Source organism: Phalacrocorax carbo, chromosome 26 (genome assembly GCF_963921805.1).
Source record: "Phalacrocorax carbo chromosome 26, bPhaCar2.1, whole genome shotgun sequence".
NCBI lineage: Eukaryota > Metazoa > Chordata > Aves > Suliformes > Phalacrocoracidae > Phalacrocorax > Phalacrocorax carbo.
Genome location: NC_087538.1, coordinates 4,889,168 through 4,907,577, shown reverse-complemented (window position 1 = coordinate 4,907,577; position 18,410 = coordinate 4,889,168). Strand labels below are relative to the sequence as shown.

Here is an 18,410-nt window from a genome sequence, read left to right as displayed (position 1 = left end):
TAACGTACTCCCCAAACCCCTTCAAACTCCACTAAAAAAAAACCCAGAACAAACAAGAAAACTCCAAAACACCACAAATAAAAAAAAACAACGCCCAAAAGACAAAAATCCCCCCCCCAAAACCCACACAAAGCCCAGCTGCCCGCGTCGATCCCTGTGCTGCCGCTCTCTGCCTGCCCGGGAGCCGAGCCCTTACCGCGGCCGTCGCTCAGGAAACATTTTAACTGAATTTTGCACTATTAAAAAATAAATTTGGATTTTATGCCTCCTGAAACTCCTGTTTGCAACGCCGTTTTACTTCCACCGAGTGAAGCAAACCCGTTTTGTTGGCTTTTATTGATGCCGTGGCTCTATCGACGCAGCGCCTGGGGTGCGGCTATTTCTGGTTTCCCAGTTTGGGGGGGTTCATCTGTGCCCGTCGTCCCCCCCCCGCCCAAAACTGCCGTGACCCGCGTGGGAAATGCCTTTTCAAACCCCGAAATCCCTTGCAGAGCAGGAACGGTGAAAACGGGGCCGGCTTCGCCCCAAAGATTGGACACAAGCGCGTCACGGGCCGGGCGTTTCGGGGCGGGCAGGTGTCAGAGGGAGCCATGGCATTTCTCTCCATCTCCCGCCACCGATGGCGAGAGCCGGAAAGGGTCTTTCTGACAAACCCACTCGTGTTCGCCATCGCAGGTATTGACCTCCTACGCCTCACCTTTCAGCGTCCAGCACCCTTCGCCCGCCTCCTTCAGGGCGCTAAACCTGCGGAGCAAAAGTTTTACTGCCCAAGAGGAGCAAATTCTTGCAGACCTGCGGAAGAAGGGAGGTGGGGGGTGGGTTTTTCCCTGCCCTTTTTCTGCACGAGCCGTTTCTCGCCGGCGGGTCGCCCAGAGCTGAGTGCAGCTTGCCGTCCTTGCAAGAAGCTCTGCAAGGGGCACGCGTGGGCCATTAAAAGCCACGCCGGGTTACCGTGCTCCGTAAACCCAACTCCCGGCCCGCAAAGCCTTGGCGAGGGGAATTGGGGACCGTCGCGCGACCAGCGAAAGCCCGGAGGGACAGGTTGGGGCAGGCGCCGGGTCCGACGTTGGAGCGAAGCCGCTTTTGACGGTGCCGGAGCGCAGCGACACTCACGTGTTGGCGTCGAGGGTTGTGTTGTCCACCCATCTCCACTTCTTCTCGGACGACGTTAACCCGACCCACACCGGCTGCGTGCGTCCGCCCGTAATATTCTTGACGTGTTCCTGGGAAATAGAGGCGACCGGTTCCTTCCGAAACCCCTCTGTGGATGGTTTCGTGGGGTGCAAAGCCCGTCTCGTCCCCGAATAGACGGGACACAAATGCCCCCGTGCTTTGAACGCTGCCACGCGCCGCCTCTAAAGGCAGCTTTGGGGTGAAAACAGCTTAAATTCACAGCCTGAGGCACCGATGTCTCCATCAGAGCTCTGCATCCCTCCTCTTCCTCCCACGTCACGGGTGGGAGGGGGGACACGGGGAGGCTTTGGGTGATGATTCAGCTCCTTTTCCTTCCTGGGCAAGAGCCACCATCGCAGCCCCCCTTTGGGCAGGCTCCCCTGCCGCCCCTCCCTTAAAAAAAAAAGACTTTTCAGGTTCTTTTCAAGCCTTTTTTTCCCTGGATTTACCTCTTCTTTCTTGTCCCGGAGCACTACCAGATGAGACTTCTGATTTTCACAGTCTTTCTTGCCTTGAGTCCAGCTTCCCTTTTCCTTGGAAAGCCGGTAGCACCGTTCCCCGTGGAGCTGCCAGCCCTGGGGACACAGCCTGCAGCCAGCGGAGGCTGACGAGGGGAAAGAGCCATGAGACACCCCGAAGGGTGGCCAAAGCCTCCCCCCAACCACCAGCTGAAGAGCACCAAGGGTTTCCCCCATCCCACACCCCGGCTCGTTCCCCATCCTTGAGTGGGGTTTGTTTTTTTTATTTTCACATCGTTGCAGGTTTTCCTGCTCAGCTGCGGGAGAGGAGGAAGACTGTGGTGGGGCGACAAGGGCACTAAAGGCTGGTTGGGGTGGAGGAAGGGCGGTTGAGGAACCGCCCCCTCCTAGAGGTGACCCCGCTCCTCCGTGGAAGACGGGCCAGCCACAAAAATTGCGTTTAAAAAAGATAATTCTTCCTTGCCGCGCTCTTCTCTGCCAAATAACCCTTGGACTCGCCGTCGCCGAGGGCATCCTCGCGACTGGGAGGGAGGGAAACCCCCCCCCAAAGGTCCCACCTGAGCCAGCTCCCAGCAGAGCTGGGTGGGAAGGGGGTTACCTGCGGGGGTCTCCTGCCGGGGCTCGCAGAAATACCGCATCAGGGATGAAACCAGGCATCGCTCCGTGCGGTTCCTTCCCCAGATCTCACTGCCTGGCCGGGGAGCGCACGTTGTGGCCGGCTGCAGAGAGCCCTGGAAAACTTGGAGGAACGACAAGGGGTGAGACGCTGCGGCCGTTTGGGGCTAAAACCCACAAAAAACCAGGTGGGGCTGGGTTTGATTTTGTGCAAGTCTCCCTTTTCCCCGCCGAGGACGCACCCAGTTGGTTAAGCTAGCCTTGCAAAACCTGGCTTAGATCCTCCACCCTCGTTTAAACGAGGATAGTCCAGCTTGCTTTCAGCGGGGTTTTAATCTTGGTGGGTGATGCACCTGATTGCATCTCCATGGGGCAACCTTGTCCCTTCCAAAGGCTAAAATGCTGAAATAAAGCCCGGTTTCCCCTCCGAGCCCGCTCGCCGCGTTTTGAGATGTAGATAAGAGCCGGTTACTCACCCTGCACGCTCAGCACCGCCACCAGCGCGAGCAGGACGAGGTGCCCCAGCCCGCCGACTTTGAGGAGGACCCCGTGCCACTGCGGACACAAGGCAGGAGCTGAAAGAGGCCACACTTGCTTTAAAAAAATGCACATTTTCACACCAAAAAAGCTGTTTGGTTTTTTTTTTTTAGGAGGGGGGAAGTGTCTTTGTGAGTTTGAGCAGGAGGTTACGGCTTCTCAGCTTCCTCCAGAAAAATAAATCACCACCGATGAGGTCTAGAGGTCGGGTGCAGAAGTGAAGGGTGGTTTTTCAAGTGATGGAGGGGCTGCAGGCAGCCGCCAGAGCCGCCTCGGGCACCCAACGATGGAGCTTCGCAGACCTAAAACCATCTAAAATGGGCTTAAGAGCGGGCGAAACCCACCCCGGTCTCTCCAGACCTCACCTCCGCCGGGGTCCCGGACGCGGTCTCGGCAGCTCCGCTTTCCATCGAGGGGTGTTGGCCCACGTCGGGCTTCTTGGGAGGCATTTTTGCCACCAAGCGAAGGGTCTCAGAGGCAAAACTGCTCAACGCCCCGTTGCTCGCTGGCTTCCCCCTCCCCCAGCCCTTCCTTGCTTTTCTTCCCCTGCTCCGCATAAGCCGGGATCCCACCTCAGAGGAAATTTAATCCAGCCAATGTTCTCCATCCATCTTGGGAAGCTCAACGTGGGGATGGAGAAGCAAGAAAAGCCCAAAGGCTTCCAAAGCAAGGAAACCCAAAAAATTCTCCCCAAAACAAGGAAATCCAGAATTCTTCCCAACACAAGGAAACAGAGAAAATTCTCCCCAAAACAAGGAAACCCAAAATTCTCCTGAAAACAAGGAAACCCAAAAAATTCTCCCCAAAACAAGGAAACCCCAAAAAGTCTCCCCAACACAAGGAAACCCAAAAAATTCTCCCGAAAACAAGGAAACCCAAAAAATTCTCCTGAAAACAAGGAAACCCAAAAAATTCTCCCCAACACAAGGAAACCCAAAAAATTCTCCCCAAAACAAGGAAACCCAAAATTCTTCTCAACACAAGGAAACACAAGAAATTCTCCCCAACACAAGGAAACCCAAAAAATCCTCCTGAAAACAAGGAAACCCAACATTCTCCCCAACACAAGGAAACCCAAAATTCTTCTCAACACAAGGAAACCCAAAAAATTCTCCCGAAAACAAGGAAACCCAAAATTCTCCCCAAAACAAGGAAACCCAAAAAATTCTCCCCAACACAAGGAAACCCAAAATTCTTCTCAACACAAGGAAACCCAAAATTCTCCCCAACACAAGGAAACCCAAAAAATTCTCCTGAAAACAAGGAAACCCAAACTTCTTCTCAACACAAGGAAACCCAAAAAATTCTCCCGAAAACAAGGAAACCCAAATTCTCCCCAAAACAAGGAAACCCAAAAAATTCTCCCCAACACAAGGAAACCCAAAATTCTTCTCAACACAAGGAAACCCAAAATTCTTCTCAACACAAGGAAACCCAAAATTCTCCCCAACACAAGGAAACCCAAAATTCTTCTCAACACAAGGAAACCCAAAATTCTCCCCAACACAAGGAAACCCAAAATTCTCCCCAACACAAGGAAACCCAAAATTCTTCTCAACACAAGGAAACCCAAAATTCTCCCCAACACAAGGAAACCCAAAAAATTCTCCTGAAAACAAGGAAACCCGAAATTCTTCCCAAAACAAGGAAACCCCAAAAAATCTCCCCAACACAAGGAAACCCAAGCTCTCCCCAACACAAGGAAACGGGGACCATTCTCCCGAAAGCAGGCGAACGTGAAGCAAGCGCCGCCGCCCCGGGCCCGCCCTTACCGTGCTGCCTCCCGGCGGGAGGAGAGCGGGCCACGGGAAGCCTTAGGTCGGCGTAAAGCACCTCCGCCGCCATGGCCGGCGCGTCGCGAGAGCGAGGGCGCTCTGGGGCGGCCGCCGGCCCTGTGACCGCCCTGCCCGCGCCCGCCGCCGGCCCCAGGAAACGCCGTATCTGGGCCTTTGATCTCTTTAAAAAACCCAACAAAACGAAAAGGCCCGAAAAACCACCCCGAATTAACCTGTATCCTACAGCCTCCCGCTGTCAAGGGAGGCCGGCGAGGGGGCGGGCGGCCTCCAGGCCAGAGGCACATCTGGGAACCGCTGCGCCACCCAGGGCCAGGGAAACGGGCAGAAATGGGGGGAAAAAGAAGAATTTAAGAAGCTTTAAAAGAAAGTTTCCGAGGGTCAGGCGGAAGCGCGCCAGGGCCCGGCTCGGCGCCGCCGGAAGACTGGCGATATTTGGGGTTTCTCCCCCGAAATATTGGCTGCCGAGGGCTGAGGGTGGGGTGGCCCCGGCCGGGCTGGGGGCAGGGAGGGGCAGGGAGGGGCAGGGAGGGGCCGGGGGGGCAGAGCCCCGCCCTGCCCCACCCCTCCCCGCCCCGCCGAACGCTCCCCTGGCCTCGGCCGGGCCTACGGGTTCTAGTTAGTGACTTTATTGTAATTTTATTTACTTTATTTATCGTATTTACTTGTTTTACTCTATTTTATTTACATTACTTTATTTTACTCTATATTTTACTTTAATTTTATTTTATTTACTTTATTTTACTCTATTTACTTTAATTTTACTTTATTTACTCGATTTTACTTTATCTTACTATTTTACTTTTATTTCCCTTATTTTATTTACTTTCTTTTACTCTATTTTTCTTTAATTTTACTTTATTTATTTCACTCTTACTTTATTTCACTTTGTTTATTTTACTTATTTTACTTTAATTACTTTATTTTACTCCATTTTACTTTAATTAACTTTCTTTTACCCTTATTTTACTCCATTTCACTTTAATTCACTTTATTTTACCCTTATTTTACTCCATTTCACTTTAATTCACTTTATTTTACTCCATTTTACTTTAATTCACTTCATTTTACTCTATTTCTCTTTAATTTCACTTTAATTCACTTTATTTTACCCTTATTTTACTCCATTTTACTTTAATTCACTTCATTTTACTCTATTTCTCTTTAATTTCACTTTAATTCACTTTATTTTACCCTTATTTTACTCCATTTCACTTTAATTCACTTTATTTTACCCTTATTTTACTCCATTTTACTTTAATTCACTTTATTCTACTCTATTTTGCTTTACGTTGACTCTGTTTGACCCGAATTCCGGCGCGCCGCCCACCGCAGGCAGCAGCCAGCGCCGTCCAGGCGAAGCCCGGCCTCGGGGTCCGTTTTCTAGATTTCTTTTTTTTTTGTTCTTGTTTTTTCTTTAAATTCTATGGTTTTGGGGTTTGGTTTTGTTTTTGTTTTTTTTTTTCCCCACCTACAGCCTTCGTCGCTTCACGGAAAGTTTTTGTGGCGAGCTGTTTCCACGCTTCACCCTTCCTGCGCGCCCAGAGCCCGGCGGCGCCGGCTTCGGGGGGGAAAAAAGAGAGAAAAAAAAAAAGAAAGAGGTTTTTTTGGGTAAAGCTTCATTGCAACAACGCTTTTTTCTGTAGTTTTTTCCCCCGTTGGACGCATTCGCTCGACGACGACGCTGGCGGGGGTGGGGGAGGGATGGGGGCGCGGGGAGGCCGAGGTCGGTTGGCGGGAGGGGGCGGAAAAATGGTATTTTTATATTTTAAAAAAAAAAAACATAAAAGGGGCTGGAGGGAACCAGCTCGTGGCACCTCGGCCTCGCGGCGTCCCCGACACCCCCGGCAGCGCTTGCCCCTCCCGCCCCCCCCCCCGAAAATCAGCATTTCTGATGGTCTGCCCGCCCCGGCTGGGCAAAAACCAAACGTAAAGCGACCCAAAATCTCGAGAAATGCAGGAAAAAGCAAGGAGGGGGCGGGGCGGGAGGGAACCCGCTGCGGTTGATGCCGGCGGTCAGGCAGCCCCTTCCCCGTCCGCCCTGGAGGATCCCCCTGAAAACCCCCGCGGGAAAAACAATATAAAACCCCGACGCAAACACAAAATTATCGCTTTTTTGGGGTTTTTGGGTTTTTTTTTCCTCATATCTTCTGTTTCGCGATTCTCTCGGGCGGAGACGGGCGCGCCTCCGCCGCCTGCCTGCTCCCGCCGGAGCCGGGTGAGGGGGGCTGGGGGGGCTCGCCTTGGATTTTAATTGGGGGAGAAATTTTTAATTGGGGAGAAAATTTTATTGGGGAGAAATTTTTAATTGGGAGAAGAAAATTTTTATTGTGGGGAGAAAATTTTATTGGGGAGAAATTTTTAATTGGGGGAAGAAAATGTTATTGTGGGGAGAAAATTTTATTGGGGAGAAATTTTTAATTGGGGGAAGAAAATTTTTATTGCAGGGAGAGATTTTTTATTATGGGCAGAAATTTTTAATTGGGGGAAGGAAACTTTAATTGTGGGGAAAAAGTTTGATTGTGGGGGAGGTAACTTTAACTGGGGATAAATTGTTGGGAGAAAATTTTAATTGCGGGGAGAAAATTTTAATTGGGGGGAGAAAAGTTTGATCACGGGGAAAAAACTTCAATTATGGGGAGAAAACTTTAATTGTGGGGAGAAAACTGGAATTGGGAGAAAATTTTAATTGGGGGGAGAAACCTTTAATTGGGGGGAGAAAAGTTTAGTTATAGGGATAAAACTGTGATTGTGGGGATAAAAATTTAATTGTGGGGATAAATTTTAAATTCTGGGGATAAATTTTAAATTGTGGGGATAAATTTTAAATCGTGGGGATAAATTTTAAATCGTGGGGATAAATTTTAAATCATGGGGATAAATTTTAAATCATGGGGATAAATTTTAAATCGTGGGGATAAATTTTAAATCGTGGGGATAAATTTTAAATTCTGTGGAGAAATTCTAAATTGTGGGGATAAATTTTAAATTCTGTGGAGAAATTCTAAATTGTGGGGAGAAATTTTAAATTGTGGGGAGAAATTTTAAATTGTGGGGAGAAATTTTAAATTGTGGGGAGAAATTTTAAATTGGGAGAAAACTTTAGGGAGAGAAAATATTAACTGAGGGGCGAAAACCCAACATCCTCTTACAAACCACTGCTGCGCTTAAAAACACAAGATGGTTTTGATGAAACACAGCAGCTTCAAAAACAAAAACCACCCTCCACCTCCTTTCTCGTCTCGCTAATTTCCACCGAGGGAAATCAATTCTCACCCCCAGGAACTCACGGCATTTCTTTTCTTGCCCTGACGTCACCCTTTGTGGCGCCCGCCGCTATTTCGAGCCAGTGGCTGGAGGATTTACAGACCCACCCCCCTCCCCCCACAAAAAAATAATGAATGAAAATTAACTTTTTAGGGGTAGAAACATTTTCCCGCCGACGCCCCCGCCCCGAAGAATCCGACGGGGAGGCTGAGGACCGACAGCCTTCGTCGCACCTGCGGCAGGTGAAACTTTGCTCGGCAGGCGAGGCGGGAGCCCCAAAATGAAGGAAACGAGGGATTATTCTGGATTTTTGGGCGCGGAAAGGCGCAAACGAGCAGGTAACGGCAGAGCGACGACGTGAATAATCGCTGGGGGGGGTTTCTTCTTTTTTAATACTTCTAAAATTTTGAGAAAAATCAGCTGAGGTTGACGAGGGCGGGGGGAAAAGAAGCTTTTTCTAGCACTTCCCTCAGGGGAAATTTTTCGTCGCTCAGCAGACGGAATTTTTGCTTGAAACGGCCTCGTTTCAGGCACGTCGGGTTATTCTCGTACGTGATTAATCCCCCCGAGGCACCTGAGACACTGTTTCTTTCGGGTCTTTGTTTCCCTCCCCCCCAGGATTCCAAATTTCTGGTTCATTCTGAATGAGAAGAACCTTTTGAAGAGCAGCGACATTAAAAGACCCCCCCAAAAAAAAATAAGCCGGGGCTTTAAGGCAGGTTTAGACGCAACTAAGTATTTCCTAATCTCTGCCTTCCCTTCAACACCGCCCGGTTGGTTCTGACTCTTCCTCCCGCCTCCATCATCCTCTTGGTGCACAATAAGGTAGAAAAGGGGCTTTTTGGGTCTTTCCCATCATCGCCTCTCGACCCAGCCAGGAACTAAGTTCTTGAGGAACGGGGTTTTTTAACCAGATTTGTGGCTTTTTTTTTCTTTTTTTAACTGGATTGGCGGCTCCTTTTGTCTTTTTATAATCAGATTTGCAGCTCTTTTTTGTCTTTTTTAACCAGATTTGCAGCTATTTTTTTCTTTTTTAACCAGATTTGTGGCTCTTTTTGTCTTTTTTAACCGGATTGGCAGCTCTTTTTGTCTTTTTTAACCAGATTTGCAGCTATTTTTTTCTTTTTTAACCAGATTTGTGGCTCTTTTTGTCTTTTTTAACCGGATTGGCAGCTCTTTTTGTCTTTTTTAACCAGATTTGCAGCTATTTTTTTCTTTTTTAACCAGATTTGTGGCTCTTTTTGTCTTTTTTAACCGGATTGGCAGCTCTTTTTGTCTTTTTTAACCAGATTTGCAGCTATTTTTTTCTTTTTTAACCGGATTGGCGGCTCCTTTTGTCTTTTTTAACCAGATTTGTACCTATATTTTTCTTTTTTAACCGGATTTGTGGCTCTTTTTGTCTTTTTTAACCAGATTTGTGGCTCTTTTTGTCTTTTTTAACCGGATTGGCGGCTCTTTTTTTCTTTTTTAACCGGATTTGTGGCTCTTTTTTTCTTTTTTAACCGGATTTGTGGCTCCTTTTGTCTTTTTTAACTGGATTTGTGGCTCCTTTTGTCTTTTTTAACCGGATTGGCGGCTCTTTTTGTCTTTTTATAATCAGATTTGCGGCTCCTTTTGTCTTTTTTAACCAGATTTGCAGCTCTTTTCTAACCAGATTTGCGGCTATTTTTGTCTTTTTTAACCAGATTGGCGGCTCCTTTTGTCTTTTTTAACCGGATTTGCGGCTCCTTTTGTTGTTTTTAACCGGATTTGCGGCTCTTTTTTAAAATTTGATTGGTGGCTCTTATTATTTATTTGGCATATTGGGTTTCTGACAGACTCTTTAATACTATTTTTGCAGGGGGAGGGGGGAATGAAGAAGGGCGAGGAGGGTTCACCCCATGACATTTAGGTCATGTGATGGATGGCGGCAAAGAGGCTGAAGCTTAAAAGTAAAATAAAAAGTAAAAAAACCCCAAATAAATATAATTTTACCCCACGTGGAGAAGCAGCTTTTGATATTTCTCCCCCCCAAATCCACCTGGCGTGGGGAAGGGACCAACCTCTCGTCGTTCGGGCACCAAACGATGCCGGTCCTTTCGGAAAACTCTTCCCAAAGATGCCGCTGGCGGGCGTCACCCGCGTGCTCAGACGCGGGGCTCGCTGCTCTCCACGACGGCCCGACACGGGGAGGCCCGGAAAAGCCCTCTTCATCCTCAAGCAAGAGGGGGAAAAAGGACATCGTTTGGGCCAAGAGCCTGGACCCGGAGCGCGTCGCTCCCCTTGGTGCCCCCCCAGGGACGCCGAAGGTCTCTCCTCCTGCAGGTTACAGCCTCGAGATGGAGCCGGAGGCGCGCGTTGCCTGTCAGGCGACGATGGCGGTGCTGTTCGTAGCTCTGCTCATCACGGCCGTCACTTTCGCAGGTGGGTATCGAGGTTTTTCGTCTCACGGGGAACATCTCCGGGGTACTTTGGGTCGTCGCGCGTGCGCCAGATGCCCCTCCGCGCTCGCGGGGAAGACGCAGGAGGTTGTCCTCTCCACGAGGGGGACGTTCCAATGGGCAGAGAAGCCTTTCTGCTGAAGACCAAACCCATCTCCTCCGCGTCGGAGCTGATGTCACCCAGAAGCCCTTAAAAACCAACAGAAAGAGCCGTTTCGCGGGTACGGTCACCTGAGCTTTCCCAAAGGTGGGTTGGTTTTTTTCTCCCCTCAAAGAAGGGGATGTTTTTCTGCCGCTTGCCCGAGCAGCAGGAGATGTCAGCACGAGTCCCACCACGCCAGGAAGCCTGCAGGAATAAGAGAACTTCTTCTCTCTCCGTTGCCCGTCACTGCTTTGGCATTAATGATGGATAGCAATGCCCGAGGGTGCGCTTAGGGATAGGGCTGCTCTGGAAATCCTCTTAAAACTTGCATCTTTGAAGGCCACCACCCTGTTTTTTTCCCTTTGAAGGCCACCATCCACATTTCTGGTCCGACACCACAAGCCGGGCCGTGATTTGAGCTCGTTTTCTCCCTCCAACCCACCCAAGAGTTCTCTTGGTGTCTTCCTTTTTCTTTCTCTCTTAATTTCTCTCACCACCGAGGCAGATGCAAGACTTCTGGAGGCCACGGGGTGGAGGATGACCATCCCCGCCCCAGAGACTCAAGGGGAAGGTGCTGCTCCTTAACCCTGTTGCTCTATCGATGACAGTGCAGGCTTTTCAGCCTCGTCCCCAACCCTGTTTTCGGTGTCCATTTGACTGGATCGGGTACAGAGGAAAATGCTACTATTTTTCGGAGGCTGAGGGGAACTGGACGTCCAGCCAGGACAACTGCTCGGCCCTCGGTGCTTCCTTGGCCACGCTCGACAGCACGGAGGACTTGGTAAGGAGACACCAGGCCACGCTTAGCATGGGGGGGTAAGAAACACCACCGATGTATTTCCCGCCTTTTGGTTTTTCTGACTGCTCTTGCAGGCTCTTCCTTAGAGATCTGGGGTGAGGACATGGGGAAAATGGTTTTCTTGAGGGGAAAGCTCTGCAGAGGGACCTGGACAGGCTGGATCGATGGGCTGAGCTCAGCTGGGTGAGGTTTAACAAGGCCAAGTGCCGGGTCCTGCCCTTGGGTCACACCAACCCCAGGCAGCGCCCCAGGCCTGGGGCAGAGGGGCTGGGAAGTGCCCGGCGGAGAAGGCCCTGGGGGTGCTGGCTGACAGCCGGCTGGGCATGAGCCAGCAGTGCCCGGGTGGCCAAGGAGGCCACCAGCCCCCGGGCTTGTGTCAGCGCTGGTGTGGCCAGCAGGAGCCGGGCAGGGATGGGGCCCCTGTGCTCGGCCCTGGGGAGGCCCCACCTCGAGTGCTGGGCTCAGGTTTGGGCCCCTCGGGACAAGAAGGGCCTGGAGGGGCTGGAGCGTGTCCAGAGAAGGGCAGCGGGGCTGGGGCAGGGTCTGGAGCACAAGTGTGCTGGGGGGCGGCTGAGGGGGCTGGGGGGGTTTAGCCTGGAGAAGAGGGGGCTGAGGGGAGCCCTTCTCGCTCTCTGCAGCTGCCTGAGAGGGGCTGGAGTGAGGGGGGGGCTGGTCTCTGCTCCCAAGTCACCAGGGACAGGACGAGAGGGAACGGCCTCAGGCTGCGTCAGGGGGGGTTTAGAGTGAAGATTAGGAACAATTTCTTCACCAAAAGTGTTGTCAGGCCCTGGCAGAGGCTGCCCCGAGAGGTGGGGGAGTCACCGTCCCTCGGGGGGGTTTCAAACAACGTGTAGACGCGGCACTTCAGGGCATGGTTTAGGAGCCCTGGTAGAGTTGGGTTGACGGTTGGACTTGATGATCCTGGAGGTCTTTCCCAACCTTAACGATTCTGTGATCCTAAGTCATCACTGGGCTCCTCAAATCTCTCACTGAAGCCAACTGAGTCAAGAACTACAGCAAAACCCCCAAAAAAGCCCCGCTCCTACGTAATAATGAAAGTCTCACCTTAACGGTTACACTTTACAGTAGGAGATTGAAAGGTTCAAGCACCAAAAGGAGCCTTAAAGGAACACGAGCAACTGGTAAAATGTAGATGATTGGTTGGGAGGAGGTTTCTGAGGATGGTGACCTGCTGGAGATGCCCCAAAGCCCTGTGACCTGCCATAAAACCTTTCTCCTTCCTCTTTGTCAGAGCTTCGTGATGAGATACAAAGGCAAATCGGAGCATTGGATCGGCCTTTCCCGGGAAGACGAGGAGCAACCATGGAAATGGGTGAACAACTCACGTTTATCTCACCTGTGAGTCTGGGGTTTTCATTGTTACGTCATTGGTTGGTGTTTCTTCAGCCCCAAAAGGTGCATTTCTGGCACTCAAGGTGGATCCAGAGGTAGCAACGGGACGATGGTGTCGGGGAAAGGCAACGTTGCATCCAGAACCGGTCTTTGTTTTTCCCCTTTGAATTGAGAAGTGGAAGCAGTGCGTTTGGTGGGGACTGTGAGATTCTTATTTTTAATTTTTTTTTAAATTTTCCTTGTAAAGCATCAGGTTTCTTACAGCCAAACCATGCTGCTGCCAAAATAGAAATAATTCGGCATCAATATCGATATATTGGTGCCCACGAGGCCCAAAGAGGGGGGGGAAAAAAGCCAACGTGTGATTTTTTTTCTCCTTTTCCCTGCTGACCCCCACCTGAGGCGGGTTTGTCTCATCTGTCCTTCCAGGTTTCAGATCCCCGGCAGCGGCCTCTGTGCTCACCTGAACGACAACGGGCTCGGCTCCTCCCGCTGCAGCACCGAGAGGGCCTGGGTCTGCAACAAGCCCGAGCTGCAGAGCCCGAGCAAAGGCAACAGGACGAGACGGGCTCAAAACCTTTGCATCAGTTCCTACGAGGCTGCGGGGAGCGCTCCTCAAACGCAAAGACCCGGCGTGCGATAGGGAAACAAAGGAAAACCTCAAAAAAACCCACCCCAACCCCCTGCATAGAAATCAAACTCGGAAAAAAAAATCCCTATTGCTAAAAATAAGAACCAAAATTATCACACGTCTGTATTTGCCCCAACAAATTTCTCACATGAACAGGAAAAAATACGTGGTGGTTTCTCCCAGCACCTCCGCAGTTCATGCCTGGTAATGACTCATTAAAACCCGCTACAATTAAATGTCAGAGCGAGAGAAAAGCCGCAGCCGTACCTGTGACCCCGGGGAGGGCGTCTGGAGGGTGAAGCTTAGCGAGACGTCCGCAGCCTTGCACGGCTCGACCAGAAAAAGGGGCGAACGCCATCGGATTTTAGGCTTTTTTTCCCCACTTTTTGTGGGGTTAAAGCGACAACTTCAGGCTCAGTTGGCTGAGAAAAGCCGCCCCCCGACACCTTACGAGCAGGCGGAAACGCTGCGAGGATGGACCACGCTTGCGAGACCTCCGAGGATTTGCTGCTCTCGTCATCGGGAACCTCAAGCTGCAAAGAGACCGAGCCAACCCGTGACCACACGCGGCTCCGGATCGAGCGCAGGAGGAAGGCGGAGGGACTTCCACGCATCAAAAAGCGGATTATTCACCCCGGTGGGGTGGGATGGTGGGGCAGGACTGGGGAGGGTCCAAGTCAAGGTTGGAGAGAGGAGGCGACATCTTCACCTTCACGTGCTGGTGAGGTCAGAGGGAAAAGCCAGCAAGGTTTTCCTTTTTTTAAAGAAAATGAGGAGTGAAAAACAAGATTTTGCACGTTCTCGTGTGACGCTGTCCCCAGGGAAGACTTTCGGGCACTTCCTTTTGATGAAAACCGATGAAAGTGGTTTGCACAACCACGTCCAGGAAAGGCCTTTTTTTTTTGACCAGCGTCTCAACTCGACGACCGTCGGCGAAGTATAGACGTGAGGCTAGAAGAACTTTAGCAGCGCTTGGATTTTCAGCGGTATTTAGCGGTAACGTGTAAAGGCTCCCGCTTTTCCTCAGGACCGACGAAACCCTTTGCTTGCTCCTCTTTTACCGCCGTCGTCCCTCCGAAGTGAGGGGTGCTGGGGGGCAGGATTATGGGTGTCTCGTGGGGTCGGCAGCTCCGTCATCTCCTGGGATCAACAGGGTTTATCCCAGACTTCAAGGAAACCATTCCTCCTCCCGCTCCGTCCTCCCCCTAGGAAAAGAACCATCAGCTAATATTTTTTAAGCATCACGTAATGCTTGGCAACAACCACAATGAGTATTTTTGAGGGTTTTTCACGCGCCCTTGAGCTGAATGCAAGATTTTTATGGGGCGAGATGGCCCGATAGTAGCATCAGAGAAACAACAAATGATTTAGCAATAATTAGCGCTGGAAAACTGAGCCAAATTCAACCTGGAGTAAAGCACTATCAATCATGTTGTTATGAGTAGTAGTAGTATTACATGCTTCAAATATTGCAGCTCAAAATCGACTTTCTCCTCAATCCAACCGCTTCTTGCGGCCGAAATGAGGGGAATTCATAGTATCACAGAATCATTAAGGTTGGAAAAGACCTCGAGGATCATCAAGTCCAACCTCAACCCAACCCCCCCAAGGCCTCCTAAACCATGTCGAGGGCCGCGTCTGCGCGGTGTTTGAACCCCCCCAGGGACGGTGACTCCCCCACCTCTCGGGGCAGCCTCTGCCAGGGCCTGACAACACTTTTGGTGAAGAAATTGTTCCCAACACCCAACCTAAACCTCCCCTGGCGCAGCCTGAGGCCGTTCCCTCTCGTCCCGTCACTGGTGACTTGGGAGCAGAGACCAGCCCCCCCCTCACTCCAGCCCCTCTCAGGCAGCTGCAGAGAGCGAGAAGGGCTCCCCTCAGCCCCCCCTTCTCCAGGCTAAACCCCCCCAGCCCCCTCAGCCGCCCCCCAGCACACTTGTGCTCCAGACCCTGCCCCAGCCCCGCTGCCCTTCTCTGGACACGCTCCAGCCCCTCCAGGCCCTGCTTGTCCCGAGGGGCCCAACCCTGAGCCCAGCACTCGAGGTGGGGCCTCCCCAGGGCCGAGCACAGGGGCCCCATCCCTGCCCGGCTCCTGCTGGCCACACCAGTGCTGACACAAGCCCGGGGGCTGGTGGCCTCCTCGGCCACCTGTTGCAGCGCGGGACCTCACAGCGCTGCGTTCGGGTCAGCGCGTCCGCTCGCACTCAAATTCGGGCTCTTTTTTTGGGTGCTTTTCAGACCCGTTGTGCCTGCAAAGGTGTTGCAAAATGGGACGTTCATTTGCGAGCTCGAGCTTTCAGCTGAGGTGACTTGGCTCGCTTGTACGTGCCCCGACCCACTGTTTAAGGTGAAACACTGGAAAAATAAGAAAGAACAAGGCCTAGAATTATCTCTAATACAGATATTCTAGGAATAGGCAAAGACCTAGAGTTAAATCTCTGCTGTTAATGAGGAAATACTGAGCATTTATTGGCTTCTTTGAGGAAAAAAGCAATTTAAAAACCTACCTTTTTTTTTTTTGGGGGGGTGGTGGTGGTTTTCCGCAGGCCTTGAGCCCGCGGGATCCATCCGACAGGGGCGGAACAGCTGCAACAAAAACACCACGTGAGGGATTTCTTCTTTTCCCAGAAATTTCCAAACAAATCAACGACCGCCCAGGCAAAACTTTGCCTTTTTTTAAGGCCTTTTGCGATTTCTCTCCGTTTCCGTCTCGTTGCACCAGGCCCTGCCGAACCCGCCCTCGCGGCTGAGGCTTTTGAGGCGTTTTCTGCACCACGTTATTCCCGTTTGTGACAACGACACGCCAGAAAAACTCATCTTTGGTCAACGAGCCTCTTCTGGGGCCGCCCTTAATCACCTCCTTCCATCAAAACGCTTCATTAAATGCCATTTCCTGTTATTTTAGGGTTTTCCCAGTTTTTGCACATCAACATGGGGGGAAAAAAAACCTGCTTGAGGAGGGTGACGCGTGAGGGGTTCCCAGCCTGGAGCGTCTTTTAGCACCGCGGAGCTCCTCGAGCGGCCAAAAAGCAGATTATTTTTGTAAAGGCTTCCCGCCGTTTGTCCAATTTCTCTCCTAAAAGCGAGGTTTGGGTGAGTCGCAGTGAAATTTTCCAAGTTTTCTTAGTGGCTTCGCGAGACGTGGGGTAGGAGGTCGCCAGGGTCCTGAGCTCGTCGCCCGGGGCCGGGGGTGCTGCTCACATCAAGGCTGCCTTTGAGGCTCTGCTGGTCCCTGCAGGGCTGAGCGGCTCCCACGGACCCAGCTGGGCTGGGGGCTTCTTAAATAAAAACCTAAAAGGATAAAAAAAAAAGAATTAAACACCAAAAGAACCAAAAAAAAACCCTAAAACCCACCAAAGAGAACCAAACCCGCCCCTAAACCCCCCCAAGAGAACCAAACCCCCCCCTAAACCCCCCCAAGAGAACCAAAACCCCCCCCAAACCCCCCCAAGAGAACCAAACCCCCCCCTAAACCCCCCCAAGAGAACCAAAACCCCCCCCTAAACCCCCCCAAGAGAACCAAAACCCCCCCCTAAACCCCCCCAAGAGAACCAACCCCCCCCCTAAACCCCCCCAAGAGAACCAAAACCCCCCCCTAAACCCCCCCAAGAGAACCAAAACCCCCCCTAAGCCCCCCCCCCAAGAGAACCAACACTCCCCCCAAGAGAACTAAGCCCCTCCCTAAAACCTGCCCCAGGAAAACTAAGCTCCCCCCTAAACCCACCCCCCCCCCAGGAGAACTAAGCCGCCCCCTAAAACCCCACCCAGGAGAACTAACCCCCCTAAAAGTCACCCAAAGAACTCAAATCCCCTTAAAGCCCACCCAAAAGAACTAATCCCCCCTAAAACTCCCCAAAAACTAAACTCCCCCCCAAAATCCCCCAAACCCCACCAAAGAAGTAACCCCCCCAATGAACTGAGCCCCCCAAAACCACACAAAGAACTAATCCCGCCTAAACCCCTCCAAAAGAACCCCCCCTTAAAACCCACCCAAAAGAACTAAACGCCCCCTAAAACCCACCCAAAAGAACTAACCCCCCCTAAAACTCACCCAAAAGAACTAAAACCCCCTTAAAGCCCACCCAAACCAACCAATCCCCCCTAACCCCCCCCAAAACTAAATCCCCCCAACCCCCGCAAACAACTAGCCCCCCCAAACGAACTAACCCCCCCAAAACCACCCAAAGAGCTAAACCCCTAAAACCACCCAGAAAGAACCCCCCCAAAACCTATCCAAAGAACCCCACCAAAAAACCCCAAAGAACTAACACCCCCGAAGAACTAAAACCCCCCCAAAACCCCCCCAAAGAACTAACCCCCCCCTAAAACCCACCCAAAGAACTAACCCCCCCTAAAACCCCCCCAAAGAACTAAACCCCCCCTAAAACCCCCCCAAAGAACTAAACCACCCCTAAAACCCCCCCAAAACCCCCCCAAAGAACTAAACCCCCCTAAAACCCACCCAAAACCCACCCAAAGAACTAAACCCCCCCCAAACCCCCCCAAAACCCACCCAAAGAACTAAACCCCCCCCAAACCCCCCCAAAACCCCCCCAAAGAACTAAACCCCCCCAAAACCCACCCAAAGAACTAAACCCCCCTAAAACCCACCCAAAGAAATAAACCCACCAAAAGAAACAAACCCGCCTAAAACGGACCCTAAAAACCTAAAACCGTGTGAACGGAGCCTTTAACCCTTGGCGGGCGCAGGGATTTAGGGGTTTGTTGCCGGAGGCAGCGACCGCGCACCCGGCGCCCCCCCGCGGCCGTCGCTGGCCCTGCTCTAAGGCGCAGCTCGGGGGGGTCCAGAGAGGGCCACGGCTTAAAAATGGGGGGGCTTAGGCTTAAACGGCAAAAAAGGGGGGGGCTTAGGCTTAAACGGCAAAAATGGGGGGGGCTCAGGCTTAAACGGCATAAAAGGGGGGGGCTCAGGCTTAAACGGCATAAAAGGGGGGGGCTTAGGCTTAAACGACAAAAATGGGGGGGGCTTAGGCTTAAACGGCAAAAATGGGGGTGGCATTAGGCTTAAACGGCAAAAATGGGGGGGGCTTAGGCTTAAACGGCAAAAATGCGGGGGGCTTAGGCTTAAACGGCAAAAATGGGGGTGGCATTAGGCTTAAACGGCAAAAATGGGGGGGCTTAGGCTTAAACGGCAAAAATGCGGTGGCCTTAGGCTTAAACGGCAAAAAAGGGGGGAGCTC

General features: G+C 51.5%; 2 protein-coding genes across 6 annotated transcripts; one reads left to right on the top strand and one right to left on the bottom strand.

Moving 5' to 3' along the window:
- Positions 1–139: 139 nt before the first annotated feature.
- LOC135317627 (killer cell lectin-like receptor subfamily B member 1B allele C) lies at positions 140–10,174 on the bottom strand. Of its 5 annotated transcripts, none has more exons than XM_064474028.1 (8): positions 9,839–10,174; positions 6,073–6,158; positions 4,577–4,760; positions 2,744–2,842; positions 2,251–2,391; positions 1,623–1,777; positions 1,114–1,223; positions 140–744 (listed from the first exon to the last, which is right to left on the bottom strand). In XM_064474028.1, the coding sequence occupies exons 1-8, from the start codon at positions 10,083–10,085 to the stop codon at positions 687–689; spliced, it is 1,080 nt and encodes a 359-aa protein (XP_064330098.1). In that variant the 5' UTR covers positions 10,086–10,174; the 3' UTR covers positions 140–686. The 5 variants fall into 5 exon arrangements, with proteins under 5 accessions (XP_064330098.1, XP_064330100.1, XP_064330101.1 ...); XM_064474030.1 differs by having other exon boundaries at positions 143–744; positions 9,907–10,174; XM_064474031.1 differs by lacking the exon at positions 6,073–6,158 and having other exon boundaries at positions 145–744.
- On the top strand, positions 8,025–13,482 carry LOC104042702 (C-type lectin domain family 2 member D-like). The gene is made up of 5 exons (XM_064474086.1): positions 8,025–8,202; positions 10,169–10,267; positions 11,035–11,207; positions 12,478–12,584; positions 13,008–13,482. Exons 1-5 carry the CDS (start codon positions 8,145–8,147, stop codon positions 13,219–13,221), a joined length of 651 nt encoding a protein of 216 aa, XP_064330156.1. The 5' UTR covers positions 8,025–8,144; the 3' UTR covers positions 13,222–13,482.
- The last annotated feature ends 4,928 nt before the right edge of the window (positions 13,483–18,410 follow it).